This window comes from Phlebotomus papatasi, chromosome 2, assembly GCF_024763615.1.
Source record: "Phlebotomus papatasi isolate M1 chromosome 2, Ppap_2.1, whole genome shotgun sequence".
In the NCBI taxonomy this organism is placed as follows: domain Eukaryota; kingdom Metazoa; phylum Arthropoda; class Insecta; order Diptera; family Psychodidae; genus Phlebotomus; species Phlebotomus papatasi.
The window spans coordinates 74,590,723-74,608,731 of record NC_077223.1 but is presented as its reverse complement, the minus strand read 5'-3'; the positions used below and the strand labels follow the sequence as shown (position 1 = coordinate 74,608,731).

Below are 18,009 nucleotides of genomic sequence, written 5' to 3'. Positions count from 1 at the left end.
AACTTATCAATAAGAATGGAGTTTTCATTTTTTAAAGAGCAATGAAATAATAAGATTATAACATAGATATAAAAAGAATTATTACTGCGTTTATTATGGCTCCGCCACACCTTTTAGATCAGGAAAATTTCATGAAGTCGAAATTCGAATTTCTGTCTTTCTCACACGCTATGTATATGCCTATCTCCATTCTTTCGTACTCTACTTCTTCTTTAAAACGTCACAACGAATTCAATTTCGCTCAATCGAATTTGGAATGCGAAAGGGACGGACATATACAAAGCGTGTGAGAAAGACAGGGATTCGAATTTTGACTTCATGAAATTTACCTGATCTAAAAGGTCTGGTGGAGCCATTAAAGAAAAATTCGGTATTCCCAGTTGGAGTTGTCGAAAATTATCATTCGGAGCAGGATCTGAATTAGACAATCCTACCATAAAAAAATTCAAGAATGTAATTAAAAAGTTTTAGTTTCAATCGTTTGCATTCAAAAGAGATTATTAATAAATTAATAGAAGACGAATTAGTCCAGAGTTTTGCTTTGGAGGTTAGTAATCGAAGCTAAGACGGCAGCGTACACAAAACTTTGAATTAATAAAATGTAGTCGTAAATTTTTAAATTAACTGATAATCTCAAGTTTAGTCTAGGTTCTAGGAGTAACTAATCTTATGCCCTAGACACACTTACGACTTAAGCCGAGAGACGACTTAGTGGAAAATTATGGAAATGTAGTTTAATCATTATTTCGAATATAATTACGCTAAGCCGTCTCTCGACTAATCCTGAAGTCTGTCGAGGCCCTTAGGGCCCAAATAGGCTCAGGCTGATCCTCGAGAATATTTAGCCTGTAAAATTTTGCAGTAAAGATTTTTCTCAAATGGTCTTACACTGTGGGCTTAGTTTCATCGATTAGAGATACTTTGTACGAATTTTCTTTTCCTAATGTAATACTGCCCAATTTTATAAGCTAAATATTCTGGAGGATCAGCCTGAGTCTATTAGGGCCCTTAGAATCCTTACGTTCTGTAATAACCTTCCCGATTTGACCGAATGACTTTCCTTATTTGACCAATTGACCTTTCCGAAAATCAATTTTTCGCAGCATTAGTTAACGCAGTGTGTTAAAGATTTTGATTGATGGAATGTCAGCAATACCGAAAATTTGAAATGGCAGATCATCCAACGCTAAAGCGGCGAATATGTGAACTTGCATTTTCGAATAAATTTGGTTTGTCTTTATCTCTTCGAAAGATTATTACTGAGCACAGGGAATTTGTCGGTGTACTTTCCTAGGAATAGAGGTGAAACGCTGTCAAATATCGACTTCCAGTTTATACTGACCCCCCCCCCCCCCCAATCTCCAGATCTTATTACCTAACCCTCATCAGAGAGGAACATGACCTCAATATCGCCTTTCTCGTTACTTTTCAGTATATTTCTAGTCATTTCGACTAACAATAGTCTATCGTTAAAAAACAAGAGACATTTTATCTGCATATTGGCTTAAACTCACACGAGATATTGCCTTCCACCCCCCCGAGATATACCATGAGTAAAAACAGAGGCACAAATTGAAAATTTCAATTCTACAGCAAAAATTCCCACTGGGCCCCATTTGCAAAAGTGGCAGGATACAGAAAAAAGGCATCATTCCCAATTCCCAGTGAAAATTTCTCTGGCAATTCATTGAATTATCAAAATAATACAGGATGTAAATGTAAAATAGAAAATGTGCTGGCATTTGATATTTAAAGGATATTTAAACAGTGTTATTGGCAAACAAAATACTTTTTGCTTATCTTTCATTATAAATGTATATCTCCCAAGAAATGCTGAAAATGTGAATGATTTTTGGGGGAGGGTGGGAAGAATTGAGGGAGCTAATCCACTAAAAGCGATAAATTTAATTGAATCATCTCACACTCACACTTGAGAAACTTCTATAATACATTGACTATATGGTCTTTGAACAAGAGGTTCAATGTTTGAAATTTTTGCTATGTCAGTTTTAAATTAAGTAACTTTCTTAAGAAGAAAGCAAGTGTATTACAATATTTGAGAATGTTATAAAATTAGATTATTTTGCAGAACTCAAACGTATAGAGCTTTTAATTAGTTCGATTGCAAAATAACTTTTTTTTTTTTCTAACAACTTTAGTATTTTATTTCTGCTGTTCTGTGAGTTATAATTGGACATCTCTGTAAAACATTTAAGCATTGTAAAGTTTTTTTTTTTGTTGTGTTTTACTGTCAATTTATTTCTGTAGAATTCTAGTATTTGTAAGGCTTTTTTTTTAATTCTCTAACAGAAATGGAGGGTTCTTAAAATTGTTATAGCTTTGTATACATAAGTTTTCTTGGAGTCTGAGTGAGTTCATCAAATTCTCAAAATCGAAAAAGGCCCAAAGTTCTATTCTGTAAATTCCAATGAGGAATATTCAATTAAATATTTAACCTCCTGAAACGTTTTAGTGCCATCGCGTTTTCTGATTGGCTAGAGCTTGCAGGCATTCAAAGTTCTAGCCAATCAAAAGCGAGATCCAGCTAAAACATTTTATAAGACGAAATATTTAGTTGCAAATCGAAATTACTTGCTTGTTCCACATTGCTACTTGATTTTAAAATTTTTTTAACTAAATAATCAATATTCAGTGTGTGGATAAAATTCTGCATATCTGATTCTTGAAATTCCCTAATGCCCGTAAATCTTTTAGATCGATAAACTTTTATGAAATCGAAATTCGTATCTCTTTCTTTCTCAAAAGATTTGCATAAGTCTATCCCACTCTTTCGGACTCAAAATTAAACTGAACTAAATTTAATTTGATGTGATGTTCAAAAGAAGAAGAGTGCAAGAGTAGGCCAGACATGTGAAAAACTTTTAATAAAGAAAGGGATGTGAATTTTGATTTTATGAAATTTTCCTGATCTAAAAGATGTACCAGGCATAATGCCTTCGGCACACCTTTTAGATCAGAAAAATTTCATGAAGGCGAAATTTGAAACCCTTTCTTTCTCACATGTTTTGCATATAACTATCTAATTCTTTCGCTTACCAAATTCGTTTGAGCTAAATTGAATTTGGAGTGATCTTTAAAAGAAGATGAGTGCGAGAGAATAAGATAGACATATACAAAACATGTGAGAAAGAAAGGGATTCGAATTTCGACTTCATGAAATTTTCATGATCTAAAAGTTGTGCCGGAGCCATAAAGAACCAAATTGACCAGTTCCAAATGACCAATATGTGAATATAATTTCCATATTTATAAAAATATTGTCTTTTACTGTGTTTGTTAGGTGAATGAGCAAAAGAATAATTAGAGAACTTATTAAATATATCAAAGATACTAGGATTTAGAGCCTAATTGTTTCTTGTTGTGCGAAAAGTTACTAAACTTCTTAACAAAAAAACAAAATTTTATAGCAAAAAGCGATTTAAGATATAAGAAAATAATATAGATTTATTTGACATAATTAATATTATGGAAGCGCAAGTTTAAAAAATATCATAAAATAGTAATCCTGTTGTGGTGACCTGCAATTTTTCTTGGACATGATAGCAATAGATAGTTGAAAGAATGTATAAACTTACAAAAGCATTTGTAGTTTTTACAAAACTTTTGTTAGACTCGTAATTTTTTACTATTCGAACTCAGAGAGCTTAAACGGTAAGATATCAACTTTCAGACTTCGGTGACCCCCCTCACACCTCAAAAAAACATAATCTAGTCTGGAGATATTTGTCTGTGTTTTTCCCCACCCCATCTAAAACAAGCTTTTTCGAAAACGGATCCAGCTATTTCTTTTAGTTTCGGATGTGTTTTGGTGAGATAGTCGGTGCACGTTTCATCCATAAACACCTATGACCGAAATAAATTTCGACATCGAAATTTTAAAAGTCAAATCTAAACTACTTTGGTGGCCTTCCTTCTCAATTGATTTGTTTAAAAATTGGAAAATGAACGGAGGTAAACTTTTATGGATAAAAAACTTGGCTTAAAGATTTAGGGCAGAATCATATTGACAGTAAAATTCTAACAGATTTTGTTAATTTACGCATTTTCATTGCAATTTTTACGCAAATTCTCGATTACCGTATTACCTTATCTCATACTCGGTGGCACTAGGTGAAAATAATATAAGAAAACTGATGAAATAAAACGAAAATGCGATAAACGGTTTATCGAATTTTCGTTTTATTTATTCAATTTTCTTATACTATTTTCAGCTAGTGCCACCGAGTAAGATAAGGTAATGCGGTAATTGAAAATTTGCGTAAGAATTGCAATGAAAATGCGTAAATCAACGAAATACGGAGAGCATTTTACTGTCAATGTGATTCTTCCCTTAATCGAAAACGACTCCAACGATTTCATTTATAGTTTCCGATATATTTTGGAGATAGTCCATGCGCACATTTCATCCATAGACACCTATATGACCGAAAAAAAATTCGACATCGAATTTATGAAGATCAAACAACTTTGGTGACTTTATTTCTCAACTAATTTGCTTAAAAAGTTGGAAAACAAACGAAAAGGACTTTTTTGGACAAAAAACTGGGTTTAAAGATTTAAAGACAATCCATGGGAAGCTCTATCTCTTAAGTTCGAGCATTATACAATGCTGGGACGCTTTGCCACCTCTTTTTGAGCCTTGGCTATAAATCAATTAAACCGTTTTTGGATTGAAAACAAAAAAAAAACGTTTATGAGAATATTACGACTGCCTAATGCCTTAGACATACTTACATCTTTAGCCGAAAGCCGCCTTAACGTAATTGTAATCAAAATAATGATTTGCCTAAATTCCCGTCAGTTTCCCAGCTTAAACCGAGATATAGATTAGTCAGAAACTGATGGAAATGTAATCTGTATGGGGAATTCTGTAATTTTCGCGGCATTGTTACGCGTAAGTTCGAAACGTGACAATGCCATTCGAGCTTTTATTGTCATATTATATGAGTTCGAAAATGCAATTCATTGATTTTTTAATGAAATTCCTTTACTTGATGATTTTTTGAAAATACAGTACGTCTTGTTTGATTTATTTAACAAAATTCATTATCATTTGAATTGCTAGAAATCTCAAATATGTGACTTCTGACGCTTCTGACAATGTCACGTGAGCTGAAATGCCAATGTCACGGCTACAGAATCGCATTTTCGAAAAAGCTGTTCTAAGATTGGAACCCAATTTGCCGTATGACTTTGCCAGAGCGCTATAGAATTCCCCTCCTGATCATTATTTTGATTATACAGTAGACTCTCCCAAATTCAGCTCTTTTAAGATCGGGCTACTTTTTAATTCGGGCAGCGGTTTATATTTGAAAAAAAGTTTGTTGTCATTTTTCAAGTTTGATTATCAAATGAATCAAATATGCTCAAATTTGGCATGGTTTGTCTTAGTTTTGATGTTATTTTGCATTATTGAGGGATTTTCATGCAATTTACGTTATATATGAGTGTGTAAACTCAATATCTATATGCACATGAATAAAAAATCGTTGCATTTCAAAAAGTTTGTCGCCGGAATTTCTGTCTAATTCGGCTGACATTTCGGTCCCATATGCCCGAATTTGAGAGAGTCTACTGTATGTGACTTCAGACAATGCCACGTGAGCTGAAATGACAATGTCACGGCTATAGAATCGCATTTTCGAAAAAGCTCTCCTAAGATTCGAACCCAATTTGCCATATGACATTGCCAGAGTGCTACAGAATTCCCCTCCTGATCATTATTTTGATTATAATTACGTTAAGCCGTCTCTCGGCTTAAGTTGTAAGTGTGTCTAGGGCATAACATTGCTGCTAAAAGCGCTGTTCTACCACTTAAATTCGAACCAAACAGGAGACTCTGCCAATATGAGAATCACACCTCCCACAAGTAAAACCTGTCTTACAGAGACTTGAGTGACGAGAAATTTTTGGAAGCGGTGCAGGGTCAAGGAGAATGACTAAAAGATGCCCAAATCACTGCCGGTGCTTCCTTTGAAGCTTTTGCAGAAGTTGGGTGATGTGAAAAAAGTGAAGAGAGGAAAGGATGAAGTTTAGGGGGGAATCGCGCAATGTCCTTCCCTCATCTTCATCGATTATTTCATTAAAACGCGCACACGAGAACCGCCAGAAAGTGATTCACTGTGGGGGCCTTTTGGACGCTCCCACAGGGGCCGAGAAATTGCTGATGAAAAAGCGACCCTCAGCACGCGTCCCCATCAATTTCCCGGAGGTGGCTGCTCCCCTTTTTTTTTCGTTTGCTCCACACGGAAAGAAAAGGCCACTGACGTCGCCAAAAGGTGTGAAATTTTGCATGAGGTGCTACTCTCTGGGAATATCTGGGTGAAGCCCACAGAGTCTCACACCGAGTACAGTTAAAAAGTGGAAGAGTCTCGCACCCACGCCATTTCTCCCCATACGGCATTTTTGGATCTATTTTCTCTCGCGGCTTAAAGCACGCACTTCGGGGGTTAACTTAATGCGTACTTGGGCATCAGCGATGCCCATAGATGCGAGAACATTGGGTTTTCAGCCACTGGGCACGGGGGAACTGGGGGGTATTGAACAAAGAGAGGAGACGCAATACCGCGAGGCTCCCTGACGTCTTCCGGACAACTCCACAGTACCTCACCCCAAAATGTGGCATAAATGCACTCTAAGTTGAATTATTGAGTTGCCTGGCACCATGAAAGTCCAGGTGGATTGTGGCATAATTAAGAATTCATGCAAAAATGCCATTTTCCAACAAACTCAAATGGCCGGAGTGTGAGGCGAGGTATGGACGAAGTAGAGAAAAGGGGAAGCCAAGCAAACACACCATTTTTCACTATCTCACACACCATTTCTCCCACAATTATCTATTCCATATTGTTGGGCAGACACCACCGCTTATTTTCAAATCGATAGATGAGGAATTATTGAAAGCACTTACCTATGAATTGTTAATTAATTTTAAGAAGAGAACGCAAACCACACTAAACACTTTTCTTCTTCTTCTTACTTTTTGTTTACCACAGCTGTCGCATGTGGCGTTGGCGTAGCATAGAAGGTGGGAAAAATTGTACAAAAGTCGTCCAAAATTCGATGATATTCCCAAAAGCCAAATCGAAATGCAAAAAGAAAATTCTGGAAGTTCCTGTGACACACTTTACAAAAAACAATTTGAACAAAATTTTCCAGGATATTTATGATTTCCTACAATTTAATTGCTTAATTTTTATGCTTTTTTTCAGAAAAGTTTCTGCGATCCCGCAAAAAAGTCATCGAGTTTCTCTTCGATTGCTATTGCAGCGCCACCGTGTGTCTCCGAAATTCCGTAAAACGCTTCGTTCAGTAAATTTTGTGTTCGGAAGGTCAAGAATCGTCAAAACGGGAATATTCAAGTCTGAGCGGCGTTGGAGGCAAAACACAGTGAGTTTTATCAGTTTTCTCCCTTTTCCACAGCATTTTCCACCCCAATTGATAATGGAAAACAACGCTGAGATTAAAATCAAGGAATTGATCTATGCAAATTATGCTTCAAGTGTAAAAAAGGAGCTTTTAGCCGATATCGACTCTCTTTTCGATGGATTGAGGTTAGGGTTTTGTCTGCAATATTTTATTTGTTCCTATTTTTTGCGTTTTTACCTTTGATTTTACCTGGGGGTCGGAAGTGGGCGCAATGCATGGTAATTGACAGTGTATTGCACCACTTCCGGCCTTCGGGTGAGTCAAATTCTCCACGGAAATTTGTATTTTTGCGGTGCTGGGAAGATATCTGACAGTTACCTGTCTTTTTGGCAGTGCCAGTATCTTCCTGCCGCTAACTGTAGTCCCTCTGGGGGCTAAGAGGGTGCTAGATGTGGAGGACTTGTTTTTAAAGTTCGACAAAAAACTCAGGAATGGAGTTAAGGAACAATTTGAGACAATGTGGGAAGATAGCAATATTTCACAGTGTTTGAGTGCTCTGGAATGCCTGAGAGAGGAGGCCCCGGACAAATCAGCCGTGCAATGGTATGACGGGAACAGTGAGGAGGGTTTTTAGGATTTCTGCCATGTGAAATATTTTACAGGAGACCATCAGGGAAGACCCCAAGGGAACAATTAATTCCGTACATTGTGAAGACTCTCCAGAAGAAATGCAGTTATCTCGATAGGCAGAATATTTACCAGGAAAAGCTATTCGATGAGTATGTGCCAAGAGTCATGGAGATCCGGGAGAAGATTGGGCAGATTGTGACAACCCGAAAGATCCACCTGGAGCTAATGGAAGTTCACAGGAAGCAGCTGGAAGCTGAGAAGGACAGAAACAGATTGTTCGATGAAGGAGAAAAAATATTGGATTTAATTCGAGAATAAATGATTTATTTGTCTATAATATACATTGTTTTTTTATTCTTTTTGTCTCAATTATATACAGTAACGAGGAAAAGAGTGTTTTTAGTCGCAATAAAACTCAAATGATCTTGTAATTCTTTTTTTTTTTTGATCGATTAGCACCATATCGTTGTGAAGGATTTTGTTTCAGGGAACGAGGAATGAGTTAGGACAGTGAAGAGGAGCTGTTAATAATGCTTACGTGAGCATCCAGAACCCCCAAAGGATTCTGGAGCCAAATCAGTTGCGCTTTGATGAATTAATTAAATATTTACAGCAATGAGTGAGCAAATGTTTCTCGCTGGAGGAATTGTTGTTGTGATAGTGAGACACTGAACCCACTTCTCGCGTGTAAATATCCAATCCGTACTGACCTTCTTCCGGGAAACTGCAAAAAAGATCACACGGATCAAAGGAATCCTTTGGAAAACAATCTCAAACAAAAAAAAAACTCACCTGATTGTGAATGTAACGACATCGTCAATGATGCTATGGGAAATGTACTTGGCCAGTTTCTTTTCCTCAATTCCATTCTTGTGCAGGGTGGCCATAAAGTCTGTCAGTGGCCGCGACATTCGGAACTGCAACTCAATTATCCTCCCGGCAAATATCAGAGGTTCCTGCAAGAAAAAATATCCAATAATATGAGGATCAAAGCAATTGGGGAAGGATACCAAGGACTCACTTGATGAGTTATTGGCACAAGGCCGAAGAGCCGGGTAGCCTTTGTGGGACCCCATTCACCGCTCGCACAGTCTGGAAGGGGCACCATGACTGTCTGAAGTTCCTCACAGCAAATCTGAAAGAAATATTCTCGGTAAGGACCTAGCAATTCCATTTTTTTTCACAGTTTTGTTCTTACCTTAAATTTGCACACAGACTTAAATTTCATCGGCTCCCCGGTCAAGTATTCCTGCGGCGTGACCACATTGGCGAAGATGTCCAGAAGGAAGGCTCCAGAACAAGGTGCATGGACTCTAAAGGCCACGATGTTCCCGATGACCGACTGTTGGAAGATAAGGTAGGAAAATATTTTCATTAATAAATTTTATCTTAAAAATTTCAATGAAAAAAAGGGAAAAAACAAACGAGCAGTAAAAAAATCTAAATTGGCAGTAAAAAAATTAAAAATGAGCAGTAAAATATCTAATTATGGTCAGTAAAAAACTAAATCTTTACAAAAATGGGCCTAATTTATATAATTAACATTTAAAATAGTTTCATATCGCTCCTTAGAAATTACAAGGGGCCAAGTCAATCTGAGCCATTTTTCAGGAGACAGCATGAAAGATTCAACTTTGTATAAATAATTATCTCAATTAAGTATGTTATTAAAAACAATTTAATTCTTTTCTATTTGTAAGAGCATTATTATAAACATCGAAACATACATATTTTTACCTTTCAAAATATGTTTTTTTATGAGTTAGCTCTTTGTCATTCTAAATGTTGCGGAAATTTTCATGAAATTAGAATGACAAGGGATCAACTTGCTTGAGTTAGTCCCTTGTTTCACAAAAATTTGAACGATAAATCTATTTTGTGCCCCTTGACTTAAAAAATAAAACCGCGCAAGCAATCATAAAGAGTAAAATTTTGAAAAACTTTTCTAATAACGAAATTTATTGACTCATATCATCTGAAATTTTATTAAATTCTCTGTCTGAGTGCATTAAAACCTCAAAATCGCCAAAAAGTGAGTTGGCCCCTTGTAATTTCCAAGGAGCGATATAGCCCTTTATTTTCCCTTTGCCAAAATTTGGACGATAATATCACTGTTTTAAATTTTTTGTTACTGATCAATTTTAACTTTTTACTGCTCATTAATTCAATGCCAAAAAAAAATTAAATTGGGGAAGTTTTTGAGGATCAACAGAAAAATTAATTTTGAAAATCTTGCCTTTGTGATTAGAGCGCCTCTTGCGTCATTTTCACAAAGTTGCGATGTTCTTGAAAGTCGTAACAATTTATTTATTAGAAGTTACAGACTTTTGGAAAAAATGCCAGAAAATGCAATTTTTTAAACTTTGTTTAAAATATCTAGCACTCCTAGTGTCAATTTGATGAACTGGAATGTTCTAGAAAGTTGTATCTGATAGGGGAAAGCGCTACGTTCGGACGACTCAAGCTTCGGTCAATTCATTTTTTCTATGTTCTTGGTGAATTGGGCTATGCTCTTTTCTAAAAATTTGAGGCATTGGACCAGCTATTAAAATATAATATTATAATGGACCTAATTCAGTTGAAACACATTGAAAATATTAATTGTTCGAAGCTTCAGTCGTCCGAAGGTAGCGCGCTTTTCCCTTTCCTTTTTAATTCTTTCGGGACCGTAGGATCCAATAAGCTAATTTCACGATATTTTCTTCAAAAATAGCTTAGGGATTAATTCAATTTCTTAATAAATCATCAAGATCCTACGAAAGATATCCTATAGGGAAGACTGGGGCAAAAAGTCACAAAACGGATATTTTATTTTTTTACAAGCTACCCGAGCACCTCCGAAATTTCTAATTAGCACAGTTTTATAGGAAATTTACCGCTCTACAACTCTGTGAAAGAAATTTTCTTCTATTTTGTAAGGAAATATATTTATCGAGCTGTTTTCTAAAAGGTAATTTTGTGACTATTCTCAAAAATGCTGGGGCAAATAGTATCAGGCATAATATACTATCACAGTTTGATTCGCTTTATTACGGGATTCCGTAAATTTAAGTAAAATATCTAGATTACATATTTTCATAGGAAATTTATTCTTCTACACCTTTGTAAAACACCGTTTTCTCTATCTGAGCGATAAAAGCGCATTTTAAGCTATTTTACAAAAAACACACAAAAGACTGCAAATCGTTTAACCAATGCAAACAACAAGCGGCGAGACAGCGTAATGACGTTTCTCTTCGCCGGCCGTGGGACATCAGAAATTGTTTCGGTTTTTGTTACTTTTTGCTCCATAGCTCTTGTTACTTTTTACCCCAAGTGGTCATTTTTAATAAAAGGATTTCTGGAGAAAAGGATCTTTGTAAAATTCTATAATAGATAGCGGATTCGTATTCAAAGAATATCCAGACAATTTGGGAAATATTTACCAGTGCATCAAATTTAATAAAAGTAGCTAATAATTGTTATCTTCTGCACGGAAAATATTTAAAAAATAGGGCTAAAAATTTCGATATTTTTTATTTTCTAAATTCCTTGTTCAAATTCTAACAAACTTACGACATTAGACCTATGGAGGCTGTAATCATCCGCTAGAATTGGATTTTTATCAATTATAATTAGTCAAAAAAAAGTTTTTTCCAGAATATGTATGCATATTTCATATGCACAGCAAAAAAATATTTTGTAAAATTGTTCGTAAATGTTTGTGAAATCCTATGGAGGACTTACGAAATGCTCGTGAATCCACAAACAAGTTCGTAAAATTTTGTACTTTTTTCACAAAAATTGTTCGTAAAATGATCATTTGACGAACATTTTTTGTACTTTTACAAACATTTGTTCGTAAATGTTCGCAAACACACAAAAAAATGTTCGTAAAATTTTGTCATTTTTTCGTAAATGTTTGCCAGACAAACAAAATGTACGAACAAATACAAACAAATGATAAAATTTTACGAACATTTTTTGTGTGTTTACGAACATTTACGAACAAATGTTCGTAAATGTTCGAATTTCGCACTCTTCTTCTTTTAAACGTCACTTTAAATTCAATTTAGCTCAGTCGAATTTGCAGTGTAAAAGAATGAGGTAGACATGTGCAGATCGTATGAGAAAGAAAGGGATACGAATTTTAATTTCGAGAAATTTTCCTGATCTAAAAGGTGTGCCGGAGCCATTACTACCGATACTAAAATCATTCAGAAATTATGAGAACGCCATTTCTAAATCAAAAATTGGTTAAGAAGTGCGCATTATCGAATATTTTGGCTTTCGCTTACAATATTGTCAAATGACATAAATTTGGAATTGAAAAATCCGAAAAACATAAATTGAGATTTTTGACTTATGTGGATGAAATATTAATCTAAATTTAAATATAAATAGTATTCAAATGATATGCAAAATCAATCAAATAGCAAGAGCAAATTATGAGTTAAAATAACGAGATTTTCGAGGGGAAAATGTACCAAATCAAAATCGGAAAAACCTTCAGTTAATATGGGAGTATCACCGAAGATTTGAAATCGATATCTCTTGCCATTCGTCTTCTAGATCCGAAAACCGCAAAGTCCATAAAGTTAAAGATACGCAGTATTTAAATAAAATAAAACATTTAACTGGCACTTATTGATTATTATTGCTGTTGGGTTATTAATTTCAAGACCTTTTAGAAAAATCCAAATTTGAGCAAATTTTCTGATTATAGGTGTCTATCTAAAGATGGAATGCATTTAAAAAAGAAACCATTAGAAAAGTTCCGATTTAACGATTTCCACCGTTTTTTTTGGTTCAGCTATGAAATACAGTTTTATTTTTTTCACACATGAATTTTATGAGCTTCAAATTTTCCGCCAAAGGGAGTAAAGCGACGAGGCACCCCAGTGAGCTACTTATTAGTCTGCTATTTTGCAATATTAAAAAAAAATAAGAAGTTTAAATATGTTTGAAAACATACCGAAATTTGTATTAAGCTTGCTCGATTCCTTTTTCTCAAAAAAAAAATCGTAAAAACCAGTTGAGTTTTAGCCCTCTGATTCAGGGGCTCCACTTAACCATTTTGAATTTTTCAAAGTCAAACTTTAATCACTCCGGAAAGCGTATTTGCTAGCAATAATAAGCTCAAGATTAGATTTAATTGAAAGGTCTTGAAATTTCCAATAAAAAATTCAAAAATTGATTTTAAAACAATGGAATGTAATTCGCGGTATGCTCGAAAAAAAAAATCTATTATACTGACCTGCATGACGAAGCGTTTGAGTGAGACGCTATCGTAGGAATCCTCTTCGCTGTCGTAGAACTTGAGGTTGTAGTGGAAGATGAGGCAGCCTTGCATATCTGCGGGCATGGCAATCCGCACGGTGGCAGCTCCTGTGTCATCGGTAAAGACAACAGCTCCATAGCCCTCGTCGGCAAAGTGGAGGCCATACCGGAAGAACAGAGAGCGCACGAAGGGTAGATTTTCAAATTCCTTGAGTGTTATTGGTCGCTTGAGGAGTTGCCATTCTTCCTGGAGTGGGAAGAATTCATAGATGAATTCCCGTGGGTCAGTTAGGAAGTAGTGATCGTCGTATTCATAGCGTAAGCTATCATTTTTCCCACGTCCGGTTTTGGGTGCTTCCTTGGCATTGACCAAGTGTCTAGCGCCCCAATTGCACTGCACAAAGCGCCAGGCTCCGGCCACGTAGACGGCATTCCAGGAATTGCGGAAGCGTGAATCCTGGAAGCGAACACCAGGTTGATAGCCAGCACTCTTGGAGTATCCCTTGATCACGACACAGTGCAGACCGGCGTAGCTGCAGAGGCGCTTAAAGAGGACATGGTAACTTTCGGTGCCGTATTTGATGCCACGCAGCAGACCCATTGGCGTATCTCCTCTTAGGTCATCGTCAAAGTGCATCGTATTGAGATTCTTTACGGTTATCCAGCGAAAGATCGTGCGTGCTTTCTCGATATCGCTGGTGCATCGGCCCACAAGTTGCCTTACTAGGTCCGTAAAGGTCTTCTGATCCTCTTTGGCCACTGTTATGGCCACCCGATCGACATCCTCGAACTCAATGGGGTCCGTATAGATTTGGAATTTGCTGACTGTGGGCGGGGCCGGCGGGGGCGCTATATTAGGGTACTCGAGTGGCAGAGTACCCTCTGTGAATTCGTCATCCAGGAAGATGCTCTCTGTCTGCATGTACTCACTTCGGCGAGCACTAATCAGCTCCAGCATCTCACTGGACTGACGATCTACCAGGGCGGCTGTTTCACTTCGTTCGTGCTCCAGCATCTTCCTCGTGAGACTCTCTTTTTTCTTGTTTCGCCGCAGTGTCATGTTTTTCTCGAGATCCTCCTTTTGCTGCTCATGGCGCATGGTTAGGAGATTCTGTTCATCGCGACTGCGTCTGGATGTCGCCAGTTCCTTCTCGAATTTGTGAGTGAGGCGTTGCAACTCACGCTCCCATTCATCTTGAATTTCTGCTTGCACTTTCCTATCCTCCTCCTCTCTCTTGCGTGCAAATTTCCTGTACAAATCATCCTCCTCTTTTCGATGTTTCATCTCCAGGCGTGCTTGTTCAGCGCGATCCTGTGAGAAAAAAAAATCCATTAGAAATTTATGATTTATTCTATCGGAGTTTTCTCAATCTTCTGGAAAAATTTTGAAATTTGCCCTTAAATTTTAAAAGATTTCTTATGCTTATGTTGGGCTGTTAAATCTTTCCGGACCGCAGCATATATGCTGCAAGCCAATTTTACCATTTTTTTAATCAAAAATATTTAAGCTCAGGAATTATTTGAGGTCCTACAAAAAATATATTACATTTGGACATCCTAAGAGTTTTTAATCATCCACAAGAATCGGATTTTTATCAATTCTGAATAATTAAAAGACACTGTTTTTCATAGAATATTCATATGTTTCTTTGGGTACTCAGAGTCCCAAAAGAGACGAAAGGGTTAATGATTGAAAAAATATTCGTGTGATAACACAAGAATTATTATTGTTTTCCAAATATTAGTATTATTTTCTTGAGGTTTGTTTTATACCAAATGACATGTTTATGAAATTTTAAAAATATTAAATTTTTAGTGCTTTGTAAAAGTAATATCTCGTAGGATTATTATATCATATTTACGAGACTTTTTATGAAGATTTCACATTTTTGTTACAAACAACTTAATTTAAAAATAAAATCTTCACCGTGAACCTTCAAAAAATATTTATATTTGATCCTCCGTAAGGTTCAGTCTGAAATGATTCTTGAAAGGTTTATTTTAAGGTTGATTTTAAACCTCAAAAAATTTGTTCCAAATAAAGAAAAGGTTAATTTTAGAACTTGCCGGGGGCATTAATTTTTATCTATTTTTATTATAGTTTAATCTATTCACAAAATTTTATTGTTTGAATTTTAAATGTTAAAATTGTTTGTAAGTAAAAAACTCATACAGGATCTGTTTTAATTTGACTTGCTTAATTTATTTTTTATTGTTTTTTTCCAAGTTTTTAAATTAAAAAATAAAAAGTCATCCTTCTTAAAAGTATTTAAAGTTTTTTTTTTAAATTAGAATGAATAAAATGGCATTAAAACTGATTTTACAGATTACTTATGTTTATGAAGTATGTCTTTGTAAAACAAAATCCAGTGATAAGCCCAGATAAGCTTATAGTAGCTGAGATTCTATACTTTAGACTTTAGAGCCAACCTCGGAACTCGGAATGCTTGAAAAATGGACTGTGATTTTGAGGGTAAAGAATCACGTCGAGCTAAGTGTTTTTGCTTTTGGCGGCTTAAATGGATAAAATAGACTCGACGCAATTTTTGCTTCTCGAAAGTTTTCTTCTAAAATTTAACTCAAAATCGAATTTTCACGCATTCCGATTTCCAAGCACCCCCCGTGTTGTCTGTAAATAATCTCAGTTACCATTTATCTGGGCATTTCCTATTTTAAATAGTTTGATTTGAGCATTGAAAGCTAACGAAAGAATAAAAGTTCATTGAAATCGTTTAATACACGTTAAAGATAGAGTCCGGTCATTTCGATATAATAAAGCGGTTTTCAGTCTGGAGGTTTAGCCCAGTTCCCAAACGTCTCAAAATTCTAAATAACAAGTAATTTAATTGTTTCTTGAGAGTCTTAGGTAATTTATTTTTAATAATCCAATCCTAATTTAAATATTTCCAAAAAATCGTGATTGATAAGAAATTAGAGCAGTTGAGCCATATGGCTAAGCCTTAAATCTGAAGCTTGTATAAGACTGGCTTCAGACTAGAGGTTTAGCCCAGTTCCCGAAGATCTCAAAATCCTAAATAGCGAGCAATTTTAATGCTTTTTGATAACCCTATCGGTCACTTATCTGTAATAATCCACTACTAAGTTAAATTTTTCCGAAAAATCGTAATTGATAAAAAATTAGAGCAATACGATATATATACGATCCAAGATATACGATATGGAATTTTCGTAAATCGATTTTTCTATTAAATCCGATTAAAAAGGGGTGTTTCAAATCAAATAGCTGTAGTTTTTAGCATTTAACGAGAGCTTTCCAAATCACAAAAAAAATTCACATTGACTTAATTTTTTTTAATCAAAAACTCTTAACCCCAGCTATAACATACTAAAATTTGAGATCGAAAATTCGATTTTTTAAGAATTTCTCTGTACACATATTACACATTTCATAATTGTGTAACATTACAAACATAATCGTGTTAAATTTTGTGTAATTGTCAATTTTTTCTGTTTATTCAATTATGGACTACAAACATTTTTATTTTTTACTGCTTCAACTCAAAGAGAGAGCAGTTATATGAGTTATATCGACGCTTCCATTCCATATTGCTATCTAAGACTGGTAGCTTTTAAGGAGAACCATTTGAAGTTGGCGATTTCCTATGCTGCCTGTGTAATTTTTTTTTCGAAATGATGGAATATCTCGTTACCCGGATGTCGGATGATTACCAAATTTTTATGGCAAAAAACGAACGAGCAGTAAAAAATTCAAAATGGGCAGTAAAAGATTAAAAATGAGCAGTAAAATATCTAATTATGGTCAGCAAAAAATTTAAATCTTTACAAAAAGAAATTGGTCTAATTTAGATATTTAACATTTAAAATGGTTGCAGATAGAATGAAAAGCCCTTTATTTTCCTTTTGCCAAAATTTGGACGATAATATCACTGTTTCAATTTTTATCAGTTGTAGATCTCGGTCCCAGGAACTACATATTCTTTAGGAGTAATATAAGGCTAAGTCGACTTCGGATAGTATGAAATAGAGTTGTTGATATAATCCTATTTGTTTTTCAAATTGGGACACAGATATAGATCAAACGGTAAGAGATATCGACTTCCAGTCTTTGACGACCCTCCCACCAATAAGTCATCATCAGTATCTAGGACAGTCTCTTTTCCTTCCCTCCCTGGTTTCCTTCTAAACCCCTTTTTGATTTATTTCGAAAACGACTCCTATAATTTTTTTCACTTTCGAATATGTTTTGGAAGGTACAGTAGACTCTCTCAAATTCGGGCATTTGGGACCGAAATGTCACCCGAATTAGAGAGAAATTCGGGCATCAAATTTTTTGAAATGCAACGATTTTTTGTTTATCTGCATACTCATATTAAGTTTACATGCTCATATTAACTGTAAAGCCCCTTAAATTAAGCCCCTTAATAATGCAAAATAATATTACAACTGAGATAAAGCATGGCAACTTGGACCATATTTGCTTCATTCGATAATCATAATCTAACTTGAAAAATGTCAACAAACTTTTTTTCAAATTTAACTGCTGCCCGAATTAAAAAGTACCCCGATGTTAAAGGAGCCGAATTAGCGAGAGTCTACTGTAGTCAATGTGAATATTTCGTCCTTAGCCACGTTGGTTCGAAAAACATTTCGATATCGAATTTTCGGAGGTCAAAGTTAAAGTCAAAGTCAAACTTTGGAGAGCCTATATTTCAACCAGTTTTAGATTTTTTTTGTGAGATCTTGAAATTT

The 18,009-nt window shown here is 35.4% G+C and overlaps 3 protein-coding genes across 15 annotated transcripts in view; 1 reads left to right on the top strand and 2 right to left on the bottom strand.

Moving 5' to 3' along the window:
• LOC129804341 (heterogeneous nuclear ribonucleoprotein K) overlaps positions 1-7,023 on the bottom strand; it is a 110,500-nt gene extending 103,477 nt beyond the window's left edge. For both annotated transcript variants that reach the window (XM_055851556.1, XM_055851555.1), the window contains exon 1: positions 6,932-7,023. The gene's annotated coding sequence lies outside the window, so the exon portion shown is untranslated. The remainder of the gene's footprint in view (positions 1-6,931) is intronic.
• Positions 7,024-7,357: 334 nt separating this feature from the next.
• Positions 7,358-8,358, top strand: LOC129804368 (uncharacterized). Its single transcript, XM_055851621.1, has 3 exons — positions 7,358-7,574; positions 7,783-7,992; positions 8,052-8,358. The coding sequence occupies exons 1-3, from the start codon at positions 7,465-7,467 to the stop codon at positions 8,335-8,337; spliced, it is 606 nt and encodes a 201-aa protein (XP_055707596.1). The 5' UTR covers positions 7,358-7,464; the 3' UTR covers positions 8,338-8,358.
• The window catches only part of LOC129804313 (hillarin), a 67,179-nt gene continuing 57,491 nt past the window's right edge, over positions 8,322-18,009 (bottom strand). For all 12 annotated transcript variants that reach the window (XM_055851484.1, XM_055851485.1, XM_055851491.1 and 9 more), the window contains 5 exons: positions 13,256-14,590; positions 9,218-9,361; positions 9,041-9,154; positions 8,812-8,975; positions 8,322-8,743 (listed from right to left, as the gene is read on the bottom strand). In XM_055851484.1, coding sequence (XP_055707459.1) covers positions 8,596-8,743; positions 8,812-8,975; positions 9,041-9,154; positions 9,218-9,361; positions 13,256-14,590 — 1,905 coding nt within the window. In that variant the 3' untranslated portion in view covers positions 8,322-8,595. The remainder of the gene's footprint in view (positions 8,744-8,811; positions 8,976-9,040; positions 9,155-9,217; positions 9,362-13,255; positions 14,591-18,009) is intronic.